At 36.9% G+C, this 22,951-nt stretch overlaps 1 protein-coding gene across 22 annotated transcripts in view; it reads left to right on the forward strand.

The window, feature by feature from the left end:
* The window catches only part of EPB41L2 (erythrocyte membrane protein band 4.1 like 2), a 103,254-nt gene that overhangs the window by 54,682 nt on the left and 25,621 nt on the right, over positions 1 to 22,951 (forward strand). For all 22 annotated transcript variants that reach the window (XM_087718485.1, XM_087718483.1, XM_087718491.1 and 19 more), the window contains exons 5-10: positions 4,682 to 4,724; positions 7,939 to 8,014; positions 8,756 to 8,974; positions 10,106 to 10,193; positions 11,660 to 11,812; positions 13,968 to 14,065. In XM_087718485.1, coding sequence (XP_087574611.1) covers positions 4,682 to 4,724; positions 7,939 to 8,014; positions 8,756 to 8,974; positions 10,106 to 10,193; positions 11,660 to 11,812; positions 13,968 to 14,065 — 677 coding nt within the window. The remainder of the gene's footprint in view (positions 1 to 4,681; positions 4,725 to 7,938; positions 8,015 to 8,755; positions 8,975 to 10,105; positions 10,194 to 11,659; positions 11,813 to 13,967; positions 14,066 to 22,951) is intronic.

The following is a 22,951-nucleotide window of genomic DNA, read 5'->3' on the forward strand; positions in this document are numbered from 1 at the left end:
TTTCACTTTTCTTTTAAAAATACATTTGCAATAAATAACATCATCATTATTTGGACAATTAATTAGAAGGAATATTGGTCCTACCTGAATGTTCTTTCTCAATGTGGCTCAGGAGGGTCCGGTAATGGGTTGTTACATCTTTATCTGCCCAGAGACTGAGTCATAATTGAAGCCACACCTCTAGTCCCCTCTTGCTTGGCCCCAGTTGCGACGAAGACGTAGCTCCAACCTAGAGAATAAGAGAAGAGCAGCCCCTACCCCACAGCCTACCCAACCAGAGTGGACTACGGACCTAGCTAACAGGGAGGGGTCTGGACTCTCCTGCCCCATGCTGAGAAAGAACGTTCAGGTAGGACCAATGTTCCTTCTCCAGCTGATGGCTCAGGAGGGTCCAGTAGTGGGACATACCAAATCAGCTATCCTTAGGGTGGGGAACTTACTGGTTCATAGTTCCCAATGGAGCATGCACTTTCTGAAGCACCCTTTGTCCGAAAGATGCCTCAGCAGTGCAAACGCATCCAACTGATAGTGCCTTATGAAGGGCAGTGGAGATGCCCATGTAGCTGCCCTACCTATGTCCCCAATAGGAGCCTGAGTGTTCTATGCTGCTGTGGTAGCGGCACTTCTAGTCGAGTGTGCTCCAATGCCCAATGATAGAAGGGAAGACCCTAGAACTCACTGCAGAAGGCTGAAATGAAACGAATGCAATCAGTTGTTCATTATGCAGAAATATATAATTTCATTTAACAGAAGATGAGACATAAAAAATATCCTTCATGTTTTCCTGAAGTGGAGTTCAGTGTGGTTAAGTGATGATTTGTACAATAGACAAGGAGGCAAGGATTTGCTCTGTTCTGTTCCAGCCCTGTAGTTTATATCATACAGAGGAGTCTTATATTTACACTATGCCCATGATGGCGAACCTATGGTGTTCCACAGGTGGCACGCGGAGTCATTTCTGAGGGCACGTAAGGCATTGCCCTGTCAGCTCTGCTGATTTCTGCCATGATTTTCTGCAATTTTTTGCCCTCAGGAGGCTTCCCTGAAGCTTTCGGAGGGTGAAAAACAGCTCAATGCACAAACTGGAAGTTGGAAAACAGGCCGTTTCTGGCCTCTGGAGGGCCTCCAGGGGGGGGGAGGCCGTTTTTGCCCTCCTCAGGCTCCTAGAAAGCCTCTGGAGCCTGGAGAGGGTGAAAAACGGGTCCATCGTGCCGCCGCTTGCCAAAAGCAGGGGGAGAGCGGGGGGGGTCGCGCGTGCATAGAAGGGGAAGGGCGTATAGAATTATGGGTGTGGGCACGTGCGCACACGACCCTCCTCCCCTGCTCCCCTTGCTTTTGGCACGCCATGGCAAAAAGGTTAGCCATCACTGCACTATGCTCTGTTTAGGAGTCTGCCTCTGCCATTGCCATATAAGTCAAAATATGTGATTCCATTTCTCATCAGTTTTTGACTGCAGAAGTGATACGATAGAAGAACTTTATTATTCCATTTCTCATCAGTTTTTGACTGCACAAATGATACAATAGAAGAACTTTATTATTTCTTTGTTTCCTTAGAAGACAAAGATTTTTTTGTAGAATGTCTTGCTGAGTTTTTCGATCAAGTCTTAGGGCTAGTGTTGCTTCTCCTATTACTTGTTGGGTGACCTCATTCTAGGCTTCCAGGAAGGCTTGGGAATTTGTAAATGCAATAGTGACCACTTGTAATTTCCACTCTGATATATGTAGTTGGTTGTATACTAGATCTTATGTAAATATAATACCTCGATGTATGTAAAAGGGCATATACTAGATCTTGTCTTTATCTAAGAGCAGATAATTAACAATCTGGATAAAAAGGGTATAAATTACCTTGAGCCTCCTGCTGTGGTCACGTGATTTTCTGGTTCAAATAAAATTGACTGTTAACTATGCCCACCAATGGGCAAACAAATCTAATACAATAGACTGCCTCAAGTGGATCTAGGAATATCTTAACAATTTGGCAGCCAGTTCTGTTGCTTTTATAATGAACGACTGTGTACAGGAAGCTTTAATGAGTTTGCTCCTAAGTAGCCTCTCTTTCTTGTTAATTCTGATTGTCTCCTTGGTTTATTAAGGAGCTCCAAGAGACAAAGTGACAGTAAATCTGACTTAGTACAAGTTCAGATTCAGACTGACATTGTGATAGTAACAGAAGCATTGATGAGCTGTTGCCCGATTGATTTGTTTAGGGTGGCATCTTCCAGTTTAGGAGAGTGTTATCTTCCACTTGGCAGCTTTGACAGTTTTTCACAGTACTTTGCCAACAAAGTGGCTCAAATTTGCTAGAGGTTGAACTCTTCCTGTGATTATCTAGACTAGAGTTTAACCCAGTACCTGGGATAATATGTTGGTTGGATTCCTTTAAGCTTGTACAGTCTTAGGAAGTAGATGGTATTAGCATTTTACTAGTATACAGAAGGCAATAAAAAGGTATTTTTATTTATTTTCAAGAAAAACCTGTGTATCAAAGGTTTTTCATAGAAAAAAATATATTATACATGAATAATTAATTGTGAAAGCTATATTTTCTGCTTTGTAAAGGATTAAATGTATTTTATTCTAATTTTAATTGCTGTTCTATTGTTTACAGAGAGACTAAACATCAGACCACTTATACCTCTGGAACTGTTATTTTCATGAACTAGCATGGAAAAAACATTATCTGTAGAAAAGGAGGAATTTATAAGGAGGAAAACAGTAGAGGGCAATCTAATCTAAAAGAAAATTCTCTCATATTATTTGCATATTTGAAGAAGCAATTAAATTATCTTTTATGACCATAAAATCTAATATCTTTGAAAAAATGTTATAAACACTCAAGGTCTTTGTGTTTCTTTCTTTTAAAAAAAAACATTTGTATGCCCTTTCACTTGCTCATGAAAAGACAGTGATTTATGAAGGAGAAAGAGTTTGTAAACAAACAGCTAGCTCCCTAGAAATCCTCTGCTAGAGAGAAAGCCGCAGAGAAGAAAATATGAGACATATCTCGTTTTCATTTTATAGTTCTCAGTAATATACTTGCTAGTATATACAGATAATAATTTTACATTGTCATTTAATAGGCACAGAGAACATCAGTCTCTGAGTTTTCCATCTGGTTTGCAAAGTTATCTCCTCGTTTCTATCTTTGATGTGCATATCCTATCCTGAGGGAAAGGGCAAAAGTCATCTTTTTTGCTCAGCAACTTATCCAAGATAAAAAGTATTCCTTATTCATATCTAAATCACACTGGAAAGGAGGGGACAATAAAAAAGCGTCAGCACAACACTGCTTTCATCAACATGAAAATCTTAAATAAGTCAAAATGATGGAAGTATTAGATCCTGTAGATACCTCTGCCCGCATGTAAGTTTAAAATTAACTCATCGGTCTATGACTTAGTTAAGACCATATTTCAAAGATATGAAGACTACTCAGATGCCACAACTGGTTTGGAATGTAGCTACACAAGTAGTTATGGATGTTCCTTTTTTGTCCATGTAACATTTCTATTCTCCAAGCTAGAGAAGATACTAGCTGGTTTCTGGGTGCAGTTCAACATATTCTGTCTTATTGAGCACTGAGTGGCCTAGGACTTGCAGGGCAGTTTTTCTCCTGTCATTTCTTCCTGTTCAATAAAATCTGTAAGGGTTGGCACATTTCACATCCCAATTGTAAAACATTTGTGAGACCTAGACAATATTTATGTATTTTATTTGTTAAATATACTTGCCACCTCTCTCACTGTGGGGCTACTCCGTGCCTTCTCTGTAGCTGTATTGTCTTGTGCAACATCATTTCCCTGAGCTTCGTAGGACCCAGTGCTGTTGCGATTTTTAAAGCCATGGAAGTGTGACCCTTCCAATAGAGATAGGAGGGGTTCATTGATTTACTCACTGGTAGTTTATTGCTTATTGTTAACAATAGTTTTCAGTTGGTGAATTTCCAGGATGTTGGGCCATCTATTGCGATTCAAGGTACTAATTCTGACCTTTAAAGCGCTCCATGGCTTAGGCCCAGGGTACCTGCGAGACTATCTACTGCCACCGGTAGCCTCCCATCGTCCAGTGCGATCCCACAGAGTTGGCCTCCTCAGGGTGCCGTCGGCCAGACAGTGTCGGCTAGTGACCCCCAGGGGGAGACCCTTCTCTGTAGGAGTGCCTTCCCTCTGGAATGAGCTGCCCCCGGAGCTTCGTATAATCCCTGACCTCCGGTCCTTCCGACGTGCCCTAAAAAGTTGGCTTTTCCAGCAAGCCAGCCTGGCCTGAACAAAACAAAATAAATTATTTATTACTGTTAGTTTTAATTTGAATTCTTTAAAAAAAAATGTCATTGTCAATTTTAATTGGGTTTGGGATATCCTATTTAATCTCTTTTTAACTTTTGTATTATGTGTTTCTTTTAATGTTGTACGCCGCCCTGAGTCCTTGGGAGAAGGGCGGCATATAAATCGAATAAACCTAAACCTAACTATCAGTTTTTGTATTTTATTACTTCTGTAGCTGTTTAAATCCTTACAGATTAAAGGCCAAACTTTCTTCAGTGGTTGAGGCAATTTAGAAATTGATAGATGAAAAATTCTCAGAGTATTTTATACTGATTTTGAATGAATCAGTAATAGATATACTATAAAACACATTAAATATTATATTTCTCATTATGTGTCGTTTTTTTTAGAATTGGCTTGATACTTCAAAGGAAATAAAGAAGCAAATTCGCAGTAAGTGCTCCAGTCATATTTCTTATTGTCACACCTCAGATAGTCCTTGATATATGACTGTTCATTTAACAATAATCTGGAATTACAATGTCATCAAGAAGAGTGCTTTACAGCTTGTAAGGTATTTCTGGTTGTCACATGATGTTCCATTAATAACCCCCACATGATTGTGATCTGGATGCTTGGCAACCTGTTCTGACAACTGGTTGCTAAGCGGTGCACAATCATGTGATCGCCATTTGCAATTTTTCTTGCTGGATTCTTCCCCAAAATCCTTCTCCTCTCTGGGGGCTGGGAGTTGAACTCTTTTGGTAGGGTGCAGAAATGGAGATGAACGAGTTATCTTCCATGCACTGGAAAACAAGCTCCCTCTTGTTTCTTGGGGATTGCTGAAAGAGCTGCCTGCCAAAGGATTTCAGTTCCCATCTATGAATGAAGGGGAGATAAGTCCTTTGGTGAGGCGTAAAAATGGGGCTGAAATCCTGAGTTTTTCTTTTTGTTTGTTTTTATTGCCTAAATACGAAAAACAGATGGCTCCCTTGTATGCTTTAAGGCTAAGATTGCACACTTAATTTTGTCAAACCTTCTTATGTAATGTAGCATTTTAAATAAAATGTATATAATAAAGCCACAAATTAATATAATAAAAATTTCAGAAGTTTATAATACTATATTTATTAAATTTATAAGTATGTTAAGATTAATATTGTTAGAAATCTTCAGTGTGTGCAGTGTCAAATGATCTAGATCTTTCTAGAATAAGAAGAGTTAGATTAAATCTTTATCGGTATATATTGTCTTAGGTTCTGGTGAACTTTCCAAGTCAGCTGTTAGAAAAGTTCCTAGAAAAATCAGGCCATTGAAAAGCGAACAGATGCAAATACTTTATCAGCCTGGCACAATACGCCAAAGCTCATTTGGTAAAACTGCATAATCTAATCTGGTATTAGTAGTACAATGTCTGTTAATCCTCTTTTGATTTTCATATAAAGAAATTTTCTCCTTTGTAACTTTTGTGATTGGAACATACTTATCAAGTTGCCTGTTACCTTTCCTTTAGCTAAATACATTTCTTTCATTTTGGTATATTTTAGGTTTTTTTTTTTAATTGTGAGCATTTTGTAAGAGTAGTGAGGCTGCTCACAAGGTGTTATGCAGACAAATAAACAATATGTACAGTGTTCCTTGTTGTCCATGCTTTTTGCCTCCTTTTTGTATATTTATGCATGTGGAAATGATGAAAAGGCTTTTGTGCATGTTTATAGTAGTTGTTTCACAGTCTCATTATCCACTGTTGTTCATCTGGAACAGAAGCGCTGCAAATGGGTGCCACCTGTACAGTCTGTTTTAATGATTTGCTTGTACAGCAGCTTCGGAGTTTTAATAATTCATTGTTCTGCATCTATACAGTTCATTATCAACCTTAGATAGATCAATCAAGTGTTTTTAAGGTATTTGCATTATGAGAACAAATATTGCTGAAAAATAATGAAACAGATAAAATTTACAAAAATAAAAAATAGATATAAAAATATGGAGAGGTGGAGGGAGAAGTGAAATAAATTGGCTTCTTTTAATCATTAGCAATGGTTTCCCTCTCTGATAATGACTGATATTCTGTTTTAGAGATCTTCAACTACAATGTCCTCCCATATGCCCTTGGTAAAAACGAAAGGAATAAGTGAACAATTTTAACTATTTTTAACAATTCCTTTAATAATCAATCACCATATAAAAATCAATATTGAAGTAGGCTAACATTCTCAGAATTGGCTCCCAAAGACATCCAATTTATGGAATCTCCTTTTTCTATTTCACCTGGCCCTGATGGATTGTCAGGAGATTTTATAAAGAATTTAAAGAAAGTTTAATACCTGAATTTTTATTTTTATGCAATACTTTGCACCAAGGGGATCCTTTACTTTAGACTAGACTGGAAGCAATCTAATATAATTTTGATCCTTAACTTGGACAAAGATTTCCAGGATTTGGCACCATATAGGTCCATTTCATTTCTTAACATGGACTGCAAACTGTACACAAAACTGTTAGCTAATCAATTGATTATAGGTAAAATTATTCTTATGGTTCCATTTGTCTTTATTTCAAGTTGAAATCCCCTCAAGAAATTATTAAAATGTATGCAATATAGTAAAATTATTCTTCCCTATCTATTTGTTAATTAGATATATTAAAAGTTTTGATTATCTGGAAATACAATTTTAATATAAATATTAATTAACTATAAATTTGTATTAATTAAATATAAATATATATTTATGGACCAACTAAAGTTCAGATAAGATTTAATAGTTATGATTCAGATCCCATTACAAATTTAAGAGGTACCAATAGTGTTGATCTTTATCCCCTTTATTATCCAACCTAGCTATAGAAGTGTTGGCAATAGCATTTAGATCCAGTAATCAGATTTGTGGGATGAAAATGGGAGGTAAGACATAGCTTTTAAATCTATTTTCAGATTATATGATTTTGATTCTCTCAAATACTTCTTACTCAGACAGTTATACTAATAAGGAGTTAAAGAAATTTGTAGAGGTGCCAGGACAATAAGTTAATTTTCATAAATCACATCTGATGCTTTTTCATACAGTCCCAAAAATTCAAGCTTTCATACTTATCATAATTTTAATTATTCCAATTATATAAATATCAGTAATACCTATATATCTATATATCTATTGATATAAACCTATTAATAATAATTTTTAAAAAGTTATACACAGTACCAGCATGCAAGAAATTAATAAAATAGAAATTGGGTTTCAAAATATTTCAATGTTTTAAATGAATTGCTGCAGTAAAGATGAAGACCCCACATGGCTTAACTTTTTATTTCAATGCCTTCCAGTGGTAATTTCAGTACAGGTTTTAAAACTTTGGGGTGGGGGGAAGAATACTTATGCCTTCATGCAAAATAATTTGAGAGTAAATACAAGGATTCTATACACAGTTCAGACACAGGGAGATGCATTAATCTCAAATGGTATGGGCAAAACAATTTAAAATCTGGCATATTAGCAATTTTACAATATATAAACAGTTTCTTTACAATATATAAACAGTTTCTTACAAAAGAGTTTCTCTCCCATCCTTAGTGTCTACATTTTTTTCTATTTGTGGATAAAAATGTTTACTTTGAATGTTTTCATTTTTTCTCCCATGTATTCTCTGGGGAATGTGTTAAATGTAGATTTGCCATGGCAGTTCACCTTTAATGTGAAGTTTTACCCACCTGACCCTTCACAATTAACAGAAGAAATCACCAGGTATGCTATTAAGCATTATTGAATGGAAATCCTACATTATTTAGGGTCTCTTGGAAAATCTGTAAAATATTACATTTCATAAGCCTAAAAAAAATGGCAATTAAAAAAAAGCTGCTATCACTTTCCTCTGTGTTTGATTTGTAGTATTTTTCATAAATCTGGCATAGAAATGTATGTACAAATAATTACTGCAGATAAATGTCATTTAAGAAAAACTAATCATCTAATGGCACTGTTTTTTTACTGAAAAAAAGAATAAGTTAAAGCAAAAAAACAACAATATTGAATCCACCGCAGATATTCAAAATATAGATCATAACCTGGGCAAGTCAGGGAGGAAACACTATTGTAACTCTGACATTTCTATGGTTATGGTTAAAGGTGTGTGTGTGTGTAGTCTTAAAAAGTATACTACTTAAAAACTAGTAGTCAGAATAATTGCACTTCAGTATACTTTCCAGCTTTATATTAGAAATAGGTTTTTTTGGGTTTTTTTTGCAGTTTTTAAAATATAACCTTTTTGTAATAAATAATTTCTGTGTTTGCAGATTGTTTTTGATGTAGATTTTTAAAATGTTAAAAATAGAGAAAAATTTTAAGCTTTTTATGGGAAAAATAAAAGGAAGGAGTATTATGAATGTTCACTAACTTGTGTTACATATAAAGTAAATAAGGGAATAGGATAAAAAGGAAACAAATAAATAAAATTTGTCAGACAATTATCATTGTTCTTTTTCCTAGGTACTTCCTTTGTTTGCAGCTTCGTCAGGATATTGCTTCTGGACGTCTACCATGCTCTTTTGTGACCCATGCTCTGCTTGGTTCATATACTTTACAAGCTGAACTAGGTGACTTTGATCCTGAGGAGCATGATAGTGGTTACATACAGGAATTCCAATTTGCACCTAACCAGACGAAAGAGTTGGAGGATAAAGTAGTGGAATTACACAAGACACACAGGTGCGTCATGTTCCAAGTATTTGTATGCATTTTTGTTTCCTTGTGGCAGATAATGCTCATGCAATTAAAAACAAAATCTATAACCCTAGGCTGTAGTCAGGCATTATGTAATATATCCTTGCCATTCTCTCATAAATAGGTAAATTATTAATAGCATACAAATAAATAAAGAGAGAAAGAAAAAATAATGAAAATAATAAACTTCAATCATTCACTCAAGAAGTAAAAACAAGGGGAGAGAAGGAAATGAGCTTTAGAATAAAGTTTTGGGAGAAAGATCCCATAATATTTTTCATAGGACAAGTCTGTAATTAAGAACCAGTGGTAACAAAGTTTCAATTTGCAGGATACAACTAAGCGTAACAGTAAAACATGGAAAAAAGTTCATAGGAACACAGGAACTTTAAAATGCAAGATATTTGTCAGCTTCCATATGGTTATGAAATTATTTCTGAGTACCATTTAGAAATTTCAAAACAAAGATGACTAAAAACTAGGGATCCCCCCCCCTTCTTGATTACATCAAAGAAACTCAACAGTACAAAAAATGTTCAATAATGCAGGGAATACTGTTTGAGACAAGAATCTTTATTACTTCATTAAGATTTTCATAAATCCTAATGAAATAGCTCTGGCTAGAGCTCTGGCTATTCTTCATCTTGAGAGATAATACAGTTTGAATCCCTCAAGAGCAAGTTCGGTTCTTTTTTTTTTTTTTTTTTTTTTTTTGCTTAAATAGTAGATGTTCGAAAAACACCAGAGCATTTCCCTTTATTGTTCGAGCTTTTAAAATTATCAAAATGTTGGTAACCAACTATCAGATATTGATTTAACACTTTTTTCTGGCATATCTCTTTCTATTCTGGTATGTTTTCACAAATGCAAAGACTGGAAGTGATTATATTTCATACTGGACTCTCCTTCAGCATGAATAATAAATATTTGAGATGTTTAAAATGGATGGGATTCAAAACAATGCTACCCCTTGCAAAAACTGGCCATATCTAGAAACAAAATACTGGCTTAAATAAACCATGGTCTGAGTAGCAAGGGCTATGTTTTTATATACTAATAAGAATACAACATAACATAATATTGATTTTTTAATATTTCTTTTCTAAATATTTGCAGAGGTTTGACTCCAGCACAAGCAGATTCCCAATTCATAGAAAATGCCAAGCGGCTATCCATGTATGGAGTGGATTTACATCATGCTAAGGTATTAGCCAACATTTTTATAGAAAATGAAATTTTATTTAGAAAATGTAATAGATTCATGTACTTAAAATACTTATTGTACAATATGCATGATATTGTTGTTTGTGAGGAAAAGAAGAGAGTGTTGTTGCTGGCAGCAAATCAGTCTGAAGGGAGATTTGATTAGAATACGGGAAGTAGATATGTGATTAGAATACGGGAAGTAGAATTCCTGGCAGATGTGTGAATCAGTCTAAATCCATCCTGTATCAGAGATGTATTCCTTGATATATTCTATTTCTCCTGCTTGAAAGACATTTGGATATTTGGAGAACAATTTGAAATCCAGAGTATATATTTGTAAAATTTTTATTGCATGTATATCATTTCATGTTCGTTTAGGCTTGTTTTAACCTAGATCTGTATCTTCTGAATGCCATTCTCTTGCCGCATTCACTCCACCAACATACACAAATGCAGAATTGCTGCTTCTTCCATGATCATACTATTGGGGGGAAATTACCTTTCCCAGTGCTGCTGCTTCTGTAGTAGATGGTAGATGTGAAAAGAGAAGTGATAGTATTTGCACATAATACCATTTCTAGTCCCAGATTCTGTAAGTTCTATCCAGAACTTATATTAGCCTGTTGCCATTTGAAAAGAAAAAAGAAAAAAAAATCTGAGCACTTGCCCTAAAGGAATATTTGTGAAGTTGCCAAACTGCTATTCACCCAGTACATTTAAAGGACCGTTGTTAACTGTATTAATGAAAGACTATCATGCTGACAGTTTCACAACTAGGAATTTTTCCTTATTGTTATCAACATATTGCTGCAGTTAGTACAATGGAGGAAATGGGGAAGTAGTGAACGTTCCAAAATGATCTGAAAAAGTAGGTGGGATGAATGAAAATTCCACAGAGAAATATTGTACACAACTTTTAGCATATAGCAGTGTGTGTGTGTTTGCTTTTGCCCTTGAAATTGCATCTATAAAATGCTTCATTGTAAAAGATTTATTGTAAAAAATGGGTTCTCCCATGCTTTCGTTTTAAAGCAGGATAGGTTTCCTCTACTAATAGGGAGACTACTAGCCAAATATCAAGTATGACTTGAAATATTAAGTACAATACTGCATACTACAAAATTGAATAGATTAAACTATATGCAGATTATTAATCATTAAAACTTTTTAAAAATGTGTTTTGTTTCCATTCATATGATGGATTTCTATCTTCTGTGTACTATTTTGATATTCAGTATATCCAACTTTATATAACAAGGCAATGACTTATAATTTTATATTTCCTTCATTATCAACTGCCTATCTGTCTACTTCTGAAGTATTTTCTTAGATTCAGTATCGTTGCTCAGCTAAATTTCCATGACTTAATATAATCATCTGTATTCCTGCTGCCTTATTGTCTGTCTGCCTATGTGTATTCCTACTGTAATCAGGTTGAAAATGCTTTCATTCTTAATTTGATAGGATTCTGAAGGTGTGGACATCATGTTGGGGGTTTGTGCCAATGGGCTACTCATTTACAAAGACAGACTTCGAATAAATCGTTTTGCATGGCCCAAAATTTTGAAGATTTCTTATAAACGCAGTAATTTCTATATTAAAATCAGACCAACTGAAGTAAGTACTTGATATCATGATTTACATGCCAGAAATTGTATGAACACATGTCAGGTAGTTCAGTAGTTCATAGTGTGATATGTATCTGCCTGGTAAAGTGTTTTTTTGTTTTTTTTTTAAAAATCATACTAGATCTGTTGAAGACCCATAGTGCAAAGCAGCCATAGCTACCGAAAGGCTTCTTTCAGCTGGTGCATGGCCTTCTTGGGATGCTCTCTATATTGAATATGTCTAAAAACATATTCTCCAACACTTTGATATTTCTACAGTATTTTGTTTTCTTGTTGCTTCATTTTCAGAATCATACACCAGTTCAAATCCATAAGTAATGAACAGTAAGACATGTTTTTAAAGCATTTGGTGTTCACTAATAATTCATAAGCCATTAAAAAGATTCCAAATGCCATTCAAAAAAATTGTCCTACAAATGAATTAGTATAGAATCTAATCAATTGTAGACTTGCTTTTTGACACTTACCCAGATGTGTACTGTATGCAGCTCATTAAATCAGTGCAAAGCTTAATTATACAAAAATGAATGCATGTTTTTGCCCGAACATTAACTATAATAGGAAATAGAGACACTCTCATTTTCATTCTTAATTATGTCAGACCAGTTCCTAGTTTGCAGCAATTTTGTCTTGTTTAGAAATAGATTTTCTGTATGTTAAATGTTATGGAAAAGACTTCCAAGAAAGCGTTTAGTTAGTCATCTGTACAGGTAATCCCCGGATTCCCTTAGCGAATGTTCGAACGTACGTGACAAGCGCCCCATAGCATTTGCGAACAAGGCCCAAAACTATGAATCTTGCAGCACCACGGCAGTTGTTTACCCTTACGAACAACTGCAGAGGCTCTGCAACATTTATCCTGCATATTGCTGGCCAAAATGGATTCGAGGTTTGATCCAGCCCACTGAAGGCCCGTTTGAGCATCTAGAGGCCTCGCCTGGCATGTTGCTGGCCAAAATGGAGCTTCTGAGGGGCAGATCCAGCCCTCCGATGCTTCGTTCAGCCCTCCGCATGCTTCCCCCGGCCCATTGCAGGCTGAAATGGAGCCTGCACGGGGGCAGATTTGGCCCTCAGAAGCTGCATTTTGAATAGCAACCTATGAGGAGACTACTTGCTAGATCTTCACAAGGTAAGTGACCAGCGCAGCAGGTTGCAGGGGGGGGGGAGGGAAGCATTGTGGGGAGTATGAGGTATTTCAGTGGGTTGGGGAGGCCTTAGGTGGTCTTAGGCAGATGGCCTGTTCCATCAGTACCCCCCTCCTCCCTGGCCTTCCCCACCCTGAAATATCTCATGTGCATTTAACGAGCCTCACATTCAATTAGTGAATGCGTGGGCAAAAGGAGGGAGTGATCTCGTTCAAGGTAGAATATTCACTTCCACGAATCCTTGGGTTACGAATGGAATGGGCAGACTCCATTACATTCGTAACTTGTTTATATTATGTTTGAATTGTAGCCTCTGAGTGATGCATTTGAGCCTCTGGTTTAGAGTTAATTAAATTGCATTCTATGATGGTAGTGACAATAATGGTGATGATGTGATTTTTATAGTTAACTCAAAGCAGTGAACATATCCAATACTCCTGCCTCTTTTCCCCACAACAACAACTTTGAGAAGTGGATTGGACTAAGAGAGGGTGACTAGGTGAAAGTCACCTGGCCTAGAAATCTCCTGGTTTCTAGCCCAGCATCTTAACCACTGCACCAAGTGACTGAAAATGATTACATTAAGTTTAAGAGTAAATGAAATCAAATGCTAAAAAAATTTAATTCCCACTGATTTAGTTTGATAGATACAGTATGTACAATTGGAGCTATAATCTTAATTTTTTAAAAGTAAAATTTAGTTTGCATATGAAACTCAACAAAAATAAACATTTTTTTTACAAAATTTATAGTGCTTATTGAAGGAAAGCAACGTATGGAAAGTTGTCAGTGGGATCCCAGGAACCAGCCAGTAAAGACATCCAAATATTTATAAATATCAGGGAGGGGTGTTCTTTATTTTCTGTAACTATTAGTATCTGTAATTGAGGGAAATAATGAAAATGAATCATAATACAAAATATAATATGAGGTCTAAACAGTTAGCTAGCGCAAATGGTTTTCAAAAATCATAATCTGATTGCATTAATTTTTTTTCAGCTGGAGCAGTTTGAGAGTACTATTGGCTTTAAGCTGTCAAATCATAGGGCTGCAAAACGATTATGGAAGGTTTGTGTGGAGCATCATACTTTTTATAGGTAAAACTTACATTTTTAATTAATGGGTTTTATGTGTTTGAGGAAAAGTTTTAAATATGAAAATAGCTTTTGATAAATGAGCTTCCTTTTAGCCTGTGACAAAAATACACATTCCTTATAACTTTGTGTATATCCCATGTGCAGTTTGATTTGGTATTAATTTATTCCCTTGGTCTATCATGACATGGTGTCACAGTGTAACCTATTAAAAATAACAAAACAAAAGGCCCCTAGCTTTTTCCCTTAAGCTATATGCTGGTTTTTCTCCTAAAATATTGTTATGATACAATAAATGATAAGTTGATTATTTCTTTAGCCATCTGTAATATGATAACAGTGGGCCCCATCATGGTTGTTTGCAAAATGTTTATGCTAGGCAATCTGTAACATATAGATAGATACCTAGGGCATCAATTAGTAAAATAGACAATAAATGACTCAATAAATAGAATGAAAGGTTTCTAGTAAAAATAGATTTCTGTTTTGAATCCTAATATTCTCCCATCTTTAAGCACATTTTTTTCAATATTGTTTGCCTTCATTATAGTAGATTCTCTATGTTTCTGTTGATAAAATGTAGGCTGTAATAATTTAGCTATGGTAATATAGAATATTTTGTTAGAGGGGAATTTGCTTTAGAAAGAATTTTGAGTGAAAACAACATTGCCTTATTATTCCAGTTTTCCCTGCAGACAGAAAGTGCTGCTACTGTTCATTGGCTTTTTGACCTGCAAACCACGTCTCCTTTTTGCTTTCCAGTGAAAGCTTCAGCAGACAAATTATTGGACTCAAGAACTAGATTTATCTCAGACTTCTTTTTTCTTCTACTGGGAATTCATTTTTACCTGCTATTTGTTTTTCTTATCATCTAAAAATGTTAGTTTGTCCAGTTTACTTTTATTTTTAATTAATAATTAATGTCATTCACATATACACTCTATAGCCTGCTTGCAATTTCAGTCACGGGGGTTTGATTATACACTTTATGGAAGACTGCCCTTATTTATGAACAAGAACTCCCAAGCACAAAATGCAACACATATGTTTGTTGGAGCTAAGTGATCATGTTAAGCTTATTTGCTACATCTGTTCTACAGGAGTTAGGTTGTTTTCATTCTAATTTAAGGAGCTAGTTTTAGCCTCTAAAACCTTAAGTGGTTTAAGACAAGGTTATCTGAAAGAGCATGCCTATTGATATCAAACTGCTCAGCATATGGGGCTCTGTTTTCATTCATTCCTGAAAATGATTTCACTGGGGAGGAAAATTGAATGGTGCTGGGTGATTGCAACTCACAGCTGTGTGCAAATAAAACTAATACCTGCATTTGTGCATTCTGTTGATTAGAATCTCATTCCGTTGTATTTAAAAGCCTGCTCAGGGTGGCAGAAAATACTGGGACCTTGAAAGAAATAATGCTAAAGACTTTTTGATTCAATCCTTATACAAGAATAATCCAGAAACCAACAAATTTTTATTAGAGATGGAAGACAGAAAAAAAACCCTAACACTAGGAAAAAGGAGAGTAAACTGCACAAAATGCAGAAAAACTATTGTCATGTATTAGTATCTTCTGGTATCACCATTTTAATTACAGCATTGACAGTCTTCAAATTTGTCAGAAAAATGTTCTAGAATGATTTTTTTCCATTTGGAAACATTGGTAATCTTTTATTGGAAAGACACAAGGCTCTGCAAGTAATGGCTTGGTATGGAGGAGAAGTTAATGCTCTTTATGAGGCTTTAACATATCTAACATCCTAAATAATTTATTTTGCATTCCGTTTATTATCAGATTTTTTATATTTGATACATTATACTTACAGCTGTGTGAAAAAGTCCTGCACGCTTTCAGTTTTAAGCTGTATTTACATGTCTAATCAACTTTTCACTCATAGAAACCACACAAAATTACTACTTTGATGAAAATTTCTGTAGTTGGATTGAGATGCATAATTTTTATTAATATAACCAAAGTCTTTTTAAGGTTTTGAGTGAGTTTATGTGCTAAAACAAACAACGAATTTTCGAGAATGTTAGGCTCGAAAGTAGCCAATCAGCAACGAGCTTTGGCTGACCAATCAAAATGCACAGAGGCTAAATCTATGAGCCAATGAATGTTGTCATATTCTCTGACTATAAATAGGCATGAAAAGCATTGAGAAATTTAATTTAGCTCTGGCTGTGGGCAAGGATGAAGGCCTTTGCTTTCACCAGTACTGAGCAGCGGCATCACATCATTGTGCATCATGAAGAGGTTACTCCTGTACAGAAATAGCCAAGAGAGTGAAATGCCATCACACCACAGTGAGCAGAGTAGTTGAAAAATACCAAATAACTGGTTCAGTTGATGACAGGCTCCGCTCTGGAAGACCAAGAAAGTCGACAAAACGGCATGATCGGGCTCTGTGATGCATTTCAGTGGCTGACAGGAAGCTCACCTCACCTCAAATTACAAGAATTTGGGGTGAAACATGTGATGTAAAAGTGTGCACAAGCACAGTGCGTATCAGACCCTGCTAGAGGGCTCAAAGGCTGCAGGACTCGAAGTAAACCTTTGCTCACAGACACTCACTGCTCTCGTGGATGTGGGTAGGCCAATAAGTATGCCGAGGGAACCAACAAACAGTGGGCCAAGGTCATCTTCAGTGACGAGAGCAATTTCTACTTGACTGGGAATCAGTGCAATAAGTATGTCAGAAGATTTCCAGCTGAAGAATTTAGGCCGTACTGCCTGAATCTATCTGTGAAGCATCCATTGCACATGATGATCTGGGGCTGTATCCCTACTTCTGGTATTGGTTGGATACAAATCGTACAGGGAATCATGAATTCCAAACAGTATGTTGAAGTCATGGAAAAGACCATGCTTCCTTCAGCTCAGTAACTTGTAGGGAAGGACTTTTACTTCCAGGATGACAACGCTCCTTGTCATCGAGCCAAGTCTGTCCAGCAGTGAATGAAGAAGTATGGTGTTCGACTTCTGGATTGGCCAGCTCAGAGCCTGGATTTGAACCCAATTGAGAACTTGTGGACCATGCTTGGTTACGAAATAAGCAAGAAACATCCGAAGATCAAGCAGGAGCTGATTGAATCCATTATTGCAGCCTGGCACCACATTGTCACCAAAGATCACGTGCAAAGGCTTATAGTCTCTGCCAAAGCGATGCCACCTGGTGATAAGCAATAAGGGCTGGCCAATTTCATATTAGTAACCATGTTTGTTTACCTAAATGGTCCTTTTCAGGGTCACAAACAATAAAAATGTTAACAAAACACTAGCATTGGCCTTAGTAATTGCAACACGTAATTTGGATATGCATCAGTTAATCTGTTTTCATAGTCATTGTAAGCATGCATTGTAAACTACATTGTAAGCATGCAAGAAAATTCACAATCCCCATCCAAACATCACCAAATCACAAAAAGCTTATGCTTTTCACTTAAAAACCACCAGTATTTATTTAAATATAACAATATTTGCATAGCAGTTAGCATAAAATATCATAAAATCAATGGCCTATCCCAAAAATGTCATAAACTGTAAAGCGTAAAGTGTGCAGGACTTTTTCACACAGCTGTATAAGTTGAATTCTGGATTGAAAATATGTCATTCTGAGATTGCATACCTTTTTTCCAAAATTGCCCATTTTGTGCCTGAATCTACATTTTTAATAGTATAAAAGAAGTTTAGGATTATATTAATGCTAAGGATTACATTAATGCTAGTTAAATTGTGGTTTACTGAACTCAGTTGCAACCAACAACTCTTATCACTAAATAAAGTGGTTGCTAGGAGGAAAATCATGTGACTAGACTGCGTTCATTTGCCTGTTTTTCCCCCACTCCCCAAATTGGAGGTAACTAGAGGTGCTGGAAGAACTTTCACAAAACTGACAAGGCTAATCAATTTCACACTTTCAGTTTTTTTTTGTTTTGGAATGCTCATTGCAGCAATGGGATAATTAGGAAGAAGTAAATTAATGTTTGCATTTAATTTCATTGGAGGGTAAGGAATTACAAGAGAATAAAGAGGCACATGATGGGGAATGCACATTGGAAGTAGTGTACTGATGCCAGCATATTATGCAAAGAGCCTGATTTATTTCCCACTCTCCAATCTCTCTGATTTGCAAGAGAGGAATGCTCAGGAACAGGTGAGATTGCCTACAGAAATTGATGTGTTTTCCTTCTCCCTCTTGTGGATCAGAGAGCTTGGAGTAAGGGATTATTAGAGAAGAAGCTGGCACATTATGGGGAATTGTGACATGCTCACAACTGCCAATGCCACTACATTGCTTTCAATGCATGCCTTCTTACTCTGTTGTAATCCCATCCTTTCAATCTTTGCTCTGCAAAGAGCAAAAAACAAGTCAGGCACAAGAAAGCACTGAATGCAGGGGTGGTCACCACTGTTCCCTCTAAGGTGCGTGGGTGCGTGGCCGCGCAGGGGGCAACAAAACACAGTGCAGCAGTTTCTAACTGCCGCGCAGTGATCTTTAGCATGATGGACTTTAGTCTGCAGGCGGCTAGGAGGCTTCTGTCAGCTGGGCCGGGATACTATAGTGCCTGGACACACCCAGAGGAGGGCGGGCCTTTGGCCAACAGAAATGTGGCCGCCTAGGGTTACGATTGGGCTCCCTCCGTCGGCGTGTGGCTGATTGACAGGGAAGCCGTTCCCTCCTGGATCAAAGCTACTGAGGAGGGAAGCGGTGGCAGCAGCAATGGCAGCAGCCAACTCTCCACGGGACATGCAGAGCAGTTTGTCAGCTAAGCTCCCATGGCTGGCTGGGCTCCCCGCAGTTGGTTCCGTTTCCGAGATGCAGGTGTATGGGAGGCGCTTGCCACGCAAGCAAGTGGAAACCCATGCCGGGTGTGCACATGTTGTCTGAATCCAGCCTCTGCATTTGGAGCATTGGGGCTTGAGGTTTTTTTCGCAGGAAGGGGGAGCCAAGCTGGTGCTCCGCAGATTTTATTTGATTTTAGAAAAAGAAAATAAAGGCTTCTTGGTCCACCTGGACCGGAAAGTCAAAATCCGGAAAATTAACCTTGTTTAGGAAAGTTTTGCGCTGATGGAAAAATAGTGTTTTCCAGTGAAAGTTTTTTTCCCTATTTTTCCTTTTTGCTTTTTTGGCCTCTATTCCTTCTCTTCTCTCTTTTTTTCTTTCTTCCTTTTTTCTTTCCTTTTTCTTTCCTTCCTTCCTTCTTTCTTCCATTTCTCTTTCTCTCTCTTTATTTTTTCTGCCTTTTTCTTATCCTCCCGCCCTCCTCTCCCCTTTCTTTTTCTCTTTCTCCTCTTTCCTTTTTTGTCTCTGTCTCTGTCTCTCTCTCCCTCTCCCTTCCTTCCTTCCTTCCTTCCTTCCTTCCTTCCTTCCTTCCTTCCTCCCTCCCTTCAATCCTCTCCCCTCTTTGTTTGTTTCTTTAAGTGCCCCAATTGCTAATCTACATCAGTTGGTAATTTATTCATAACTTGCTAATATCACTGCAGACTGTTGGATAGTAAGGGGAAAGTATAGTCCTCAACTTACAACAGTTCACTTAATGACTAAAGCTACATCAGCACTGAAAAAAATAAATTATAGCTGTTCTTCACACTTATGACCATTGCAGCATCCCCATGGCCACATGATCAAAATTTGGATCTTTGGCAACTGTCTCATATTTATGATGGTCGCAGTGTCCTGGGGTCACCTTTTGCAACCTTCTGCCAAGGAAAGTCAGCAGGAAAGTCAGGTTGACTTAACAACCAGGTTACTGATTTAACCGCAGTGATTCCCTTAACTGTAGCAAGAAAGGTTGTAAAATGGGGCAAAACTCACTTAACAAATGTCTCACTTAGCAATAGAAACTTTGGGCTCAATTATGTCCGTAGATTGAGGACTACCTGTATAGGGAGATTTCTTTACTTAATGGATATTTACATGGTAGAATTGAGTTTCAAATAACACTGATTTTGTTGTCTTGAGTGACATCTATGAAAAAGATTCAGGTGCTCAGGCATGAAAATGTGCTGCTCAAACACTATACTTTTCTGCTCACACTGAAAAAAAATTAGAGGGAACATTGGTGGTCACACGAATGAGGGATGCTGCACAGGTTGTAAATGTATGCATTATTCTTGAAGTTATTTTTTTCCAGAACTGTTGTAATTTTAGTCATTGAACACAGCAATTGGTGAGGACTATCTGTATTCAATCTAGTGACTGACTAATGCTTTGGATTATATCAGTTCTAATCTTTTTTCCCCTGAATATAATTAACATGGGGAATAAGCTTACTGACACTAGTGTGCAATCTACCCATAGAAACTGCCTTCCAGACAATACATAAATAAATATTCATAACAGTAGTTTTATTGCTACAACATATTAGGGTAGAAATCTTGGTTTTCTAACTTTAAATGCTATTGAATTACAACTTTCATCATACCACATATTTAGCTGGCAGGAGCTGCTGAGAATTGTATTTCAGTACCTGTGAAGATTTTAAGATTTCATAGCCCTAAATAAACTTCTTTGGTCCTAGATGATGTAAAAATGACTTTCCATGAGGCAATGATTAGCAAGCGAAGATAGATAAGGCTGCTGATGGGATCAGGCATATCAATGGACTGTCTTAGGACTGTGATGGCAAACCTATTGTACGTGTGCCGGACATTCTTTCAGTTTCCGGTGCGCATACGCGCACTGGCCAGCTGGTCTTCACATGCACATACACACTGTGTGGCTGCTTTTCCAATTTCCGGCATACACGCTCCCGTTTTGGCACTTGGTGCTGAAAATGTTCACCAATACTGTTCTAGGAAGAGCTATTCTCACTTGTGGAAATGCCAGACACTTATCTATAAAGCCACTAACAATTGTGTCTGATCCAATTGTACCAAATTTTATTCTGAAGCACCAAATTACACTTTGCTTTAGCTTAAAGCCTGCATTAAGAAAAATGTCTTCTAAAATCAAAGAGAAACTAAAAATTTGCAGGAATTTAGTTCTTAATAAACTGCACTAGTATTACAGTCAATTTTGGAGCCTGGTATACATTTTTTTTAAATGTACACACACCAAAATGTTGGAAGTGGTTAACTTTTTAATAAAATAAATGCATAGTGTGTGTCCTATCTCACGCTGTATATGCAACATAAGTGTTCTTAATGAAAGCTTAGTATCTAAGCTTTCATTAAGTGATTATGGTCATCCGACGAAACAGGAACTATTCTAATTTTCACTCCATGCACATTTTTATGTCTGCTTTCTGGGACACCTGTGTGATTTCAAGGACGTTTTCCTGTAATGGCCCAATCACTTTCTAATGACCTTTCCTACAAGCAATGTAGTTGTTTTTTAACTGAACAATGTTCTTTGTTGGTTAATGAATTGCAAATTAATGTCTTTAAAATTTCTGGTTTTTCTGCAGTGATTTTTTATTTTTATTTTTTGGTGACATTTTCACATTGAACATCTTGTATAAAGAAACACCCAAGCATTTTTCATTCTTACTCTAAATAGGGACAAAAGCGTGTTTCTAACAATGCCAATTGTTCTAGGTCCCCTACTATTTTATATTGCCTTCTTACAACTGATGCCATTATGCAGAAAATCCAAAGAAGTTCAAATCTTGACTTAACAGTATTACATTCATAGTTTCTTTTAGAAAAAATAAAACTGGAAAATGATCTACTAGGCCATTGCTGTGACTTCAGCATTTGGAAGATAAAATCACTTATATTAACTTGGAGTTGGACACCAGCTGGGCAAATCCAGCTGAGATAACAGGTTTATTTCTGGAATTATCTGGATTGTTTTCAGCATATGACTGCTAAGAAAATAAGGCAGTATCATCTGCATTGTTAGCTTTGCCATCTGTTGATTAGTTCCTTGCTCTACCAGGTTGGTGAAAACAGCCAGGGAACTGATAGGAACTGGATGTAGGTAGTGGTATATGCCCTCTATTTTGAAAAAGGTGATGGTAATAACCTGTTCTTGGGTAATCATCATCTAATCCAACTATTTTATAAAACTGTTGACAACTGCCCTGGATGAAATAGGCTATCTGGATCTACTATTTAGTTAGGAATCAGGCCCAAGTGGACAATCAAAACAGGACTGGTTGCTTTTTTTGATATTTGACAGAATGTGGAAAGAGGTAGTAAAATTATCTTGATCTTCCTTGACCTCTGGGTGGCCTTCAGTGCTATGGACCATGTTGACCTTTTGTACCAACAGCCAGAGTTGAAAGTTGGAGGGGCACTAGTCTTTGGTGATTAACCTGCTTCCCGAATAGCTGAGTTTTTAATGGGGAGTGGGGAGAGATTGCATCCTCAGGCACTGTGTATGGGATACTATATGCTATTTATTCATTTAGTTTGTCATCTATTTATTGGAATTTGTATTACTGTCCAACTCTAATAATGAGGTTCACGTAAAAGAGTAACAACGAAACAGGATTTATTTATTCAATTTGTACAGCTACCCATCTTACAGTTAAAAACAACCAAAGAACACAATTCAGGAAAGCAGTAAAAACACGGCAACCTTTAAAATCAAATAAAAAGCCTAATTAAAACCAAAATTGAAACAGAAAACCCAGAAAGCAGGCAAGTACAAATTATGGATCAATCAATAACAGCTAGCAGTCTCCAAACTATAACCAGATCCCAGCCCATTGGCACAACCATGTTTTTCACAGCATTTCAAAAGGTAGACAAGGTTGAGGCCAGTCTGACCTCCAGGGGAGGATATGCCAAAAGACAGGCACTGTGGCAAAAAGGGCTCTCTTCCAGAATTCTGTCAGATGATATTCCTTAATTGATGGCAGCCTGCCCGTTCTGTTTGCCATGATGGGATGGGTAGATGTAACAGGAGAGAAGCAGTCCCAAAAATAACCCCGCC

The sequence above is a fragment of the Thamnophis sirtalis genome, unplaced genomic scaffold (genome assembly GCF_051295495.1).
Source record: "Thamnophis sirtalis isolate CommonGarterSnake01/CBP01778 unplaced genomic scaffold, rThaSir2_p1.2 scaffold_6, whole genome shotgun sequence".
NCBI classification, from domain to species: Eukaryota; Metazoa; Chordata; class Lepidosauria; order Squamata; family Natricidae; genus Thamnophis; species Thamnophis sirtalis.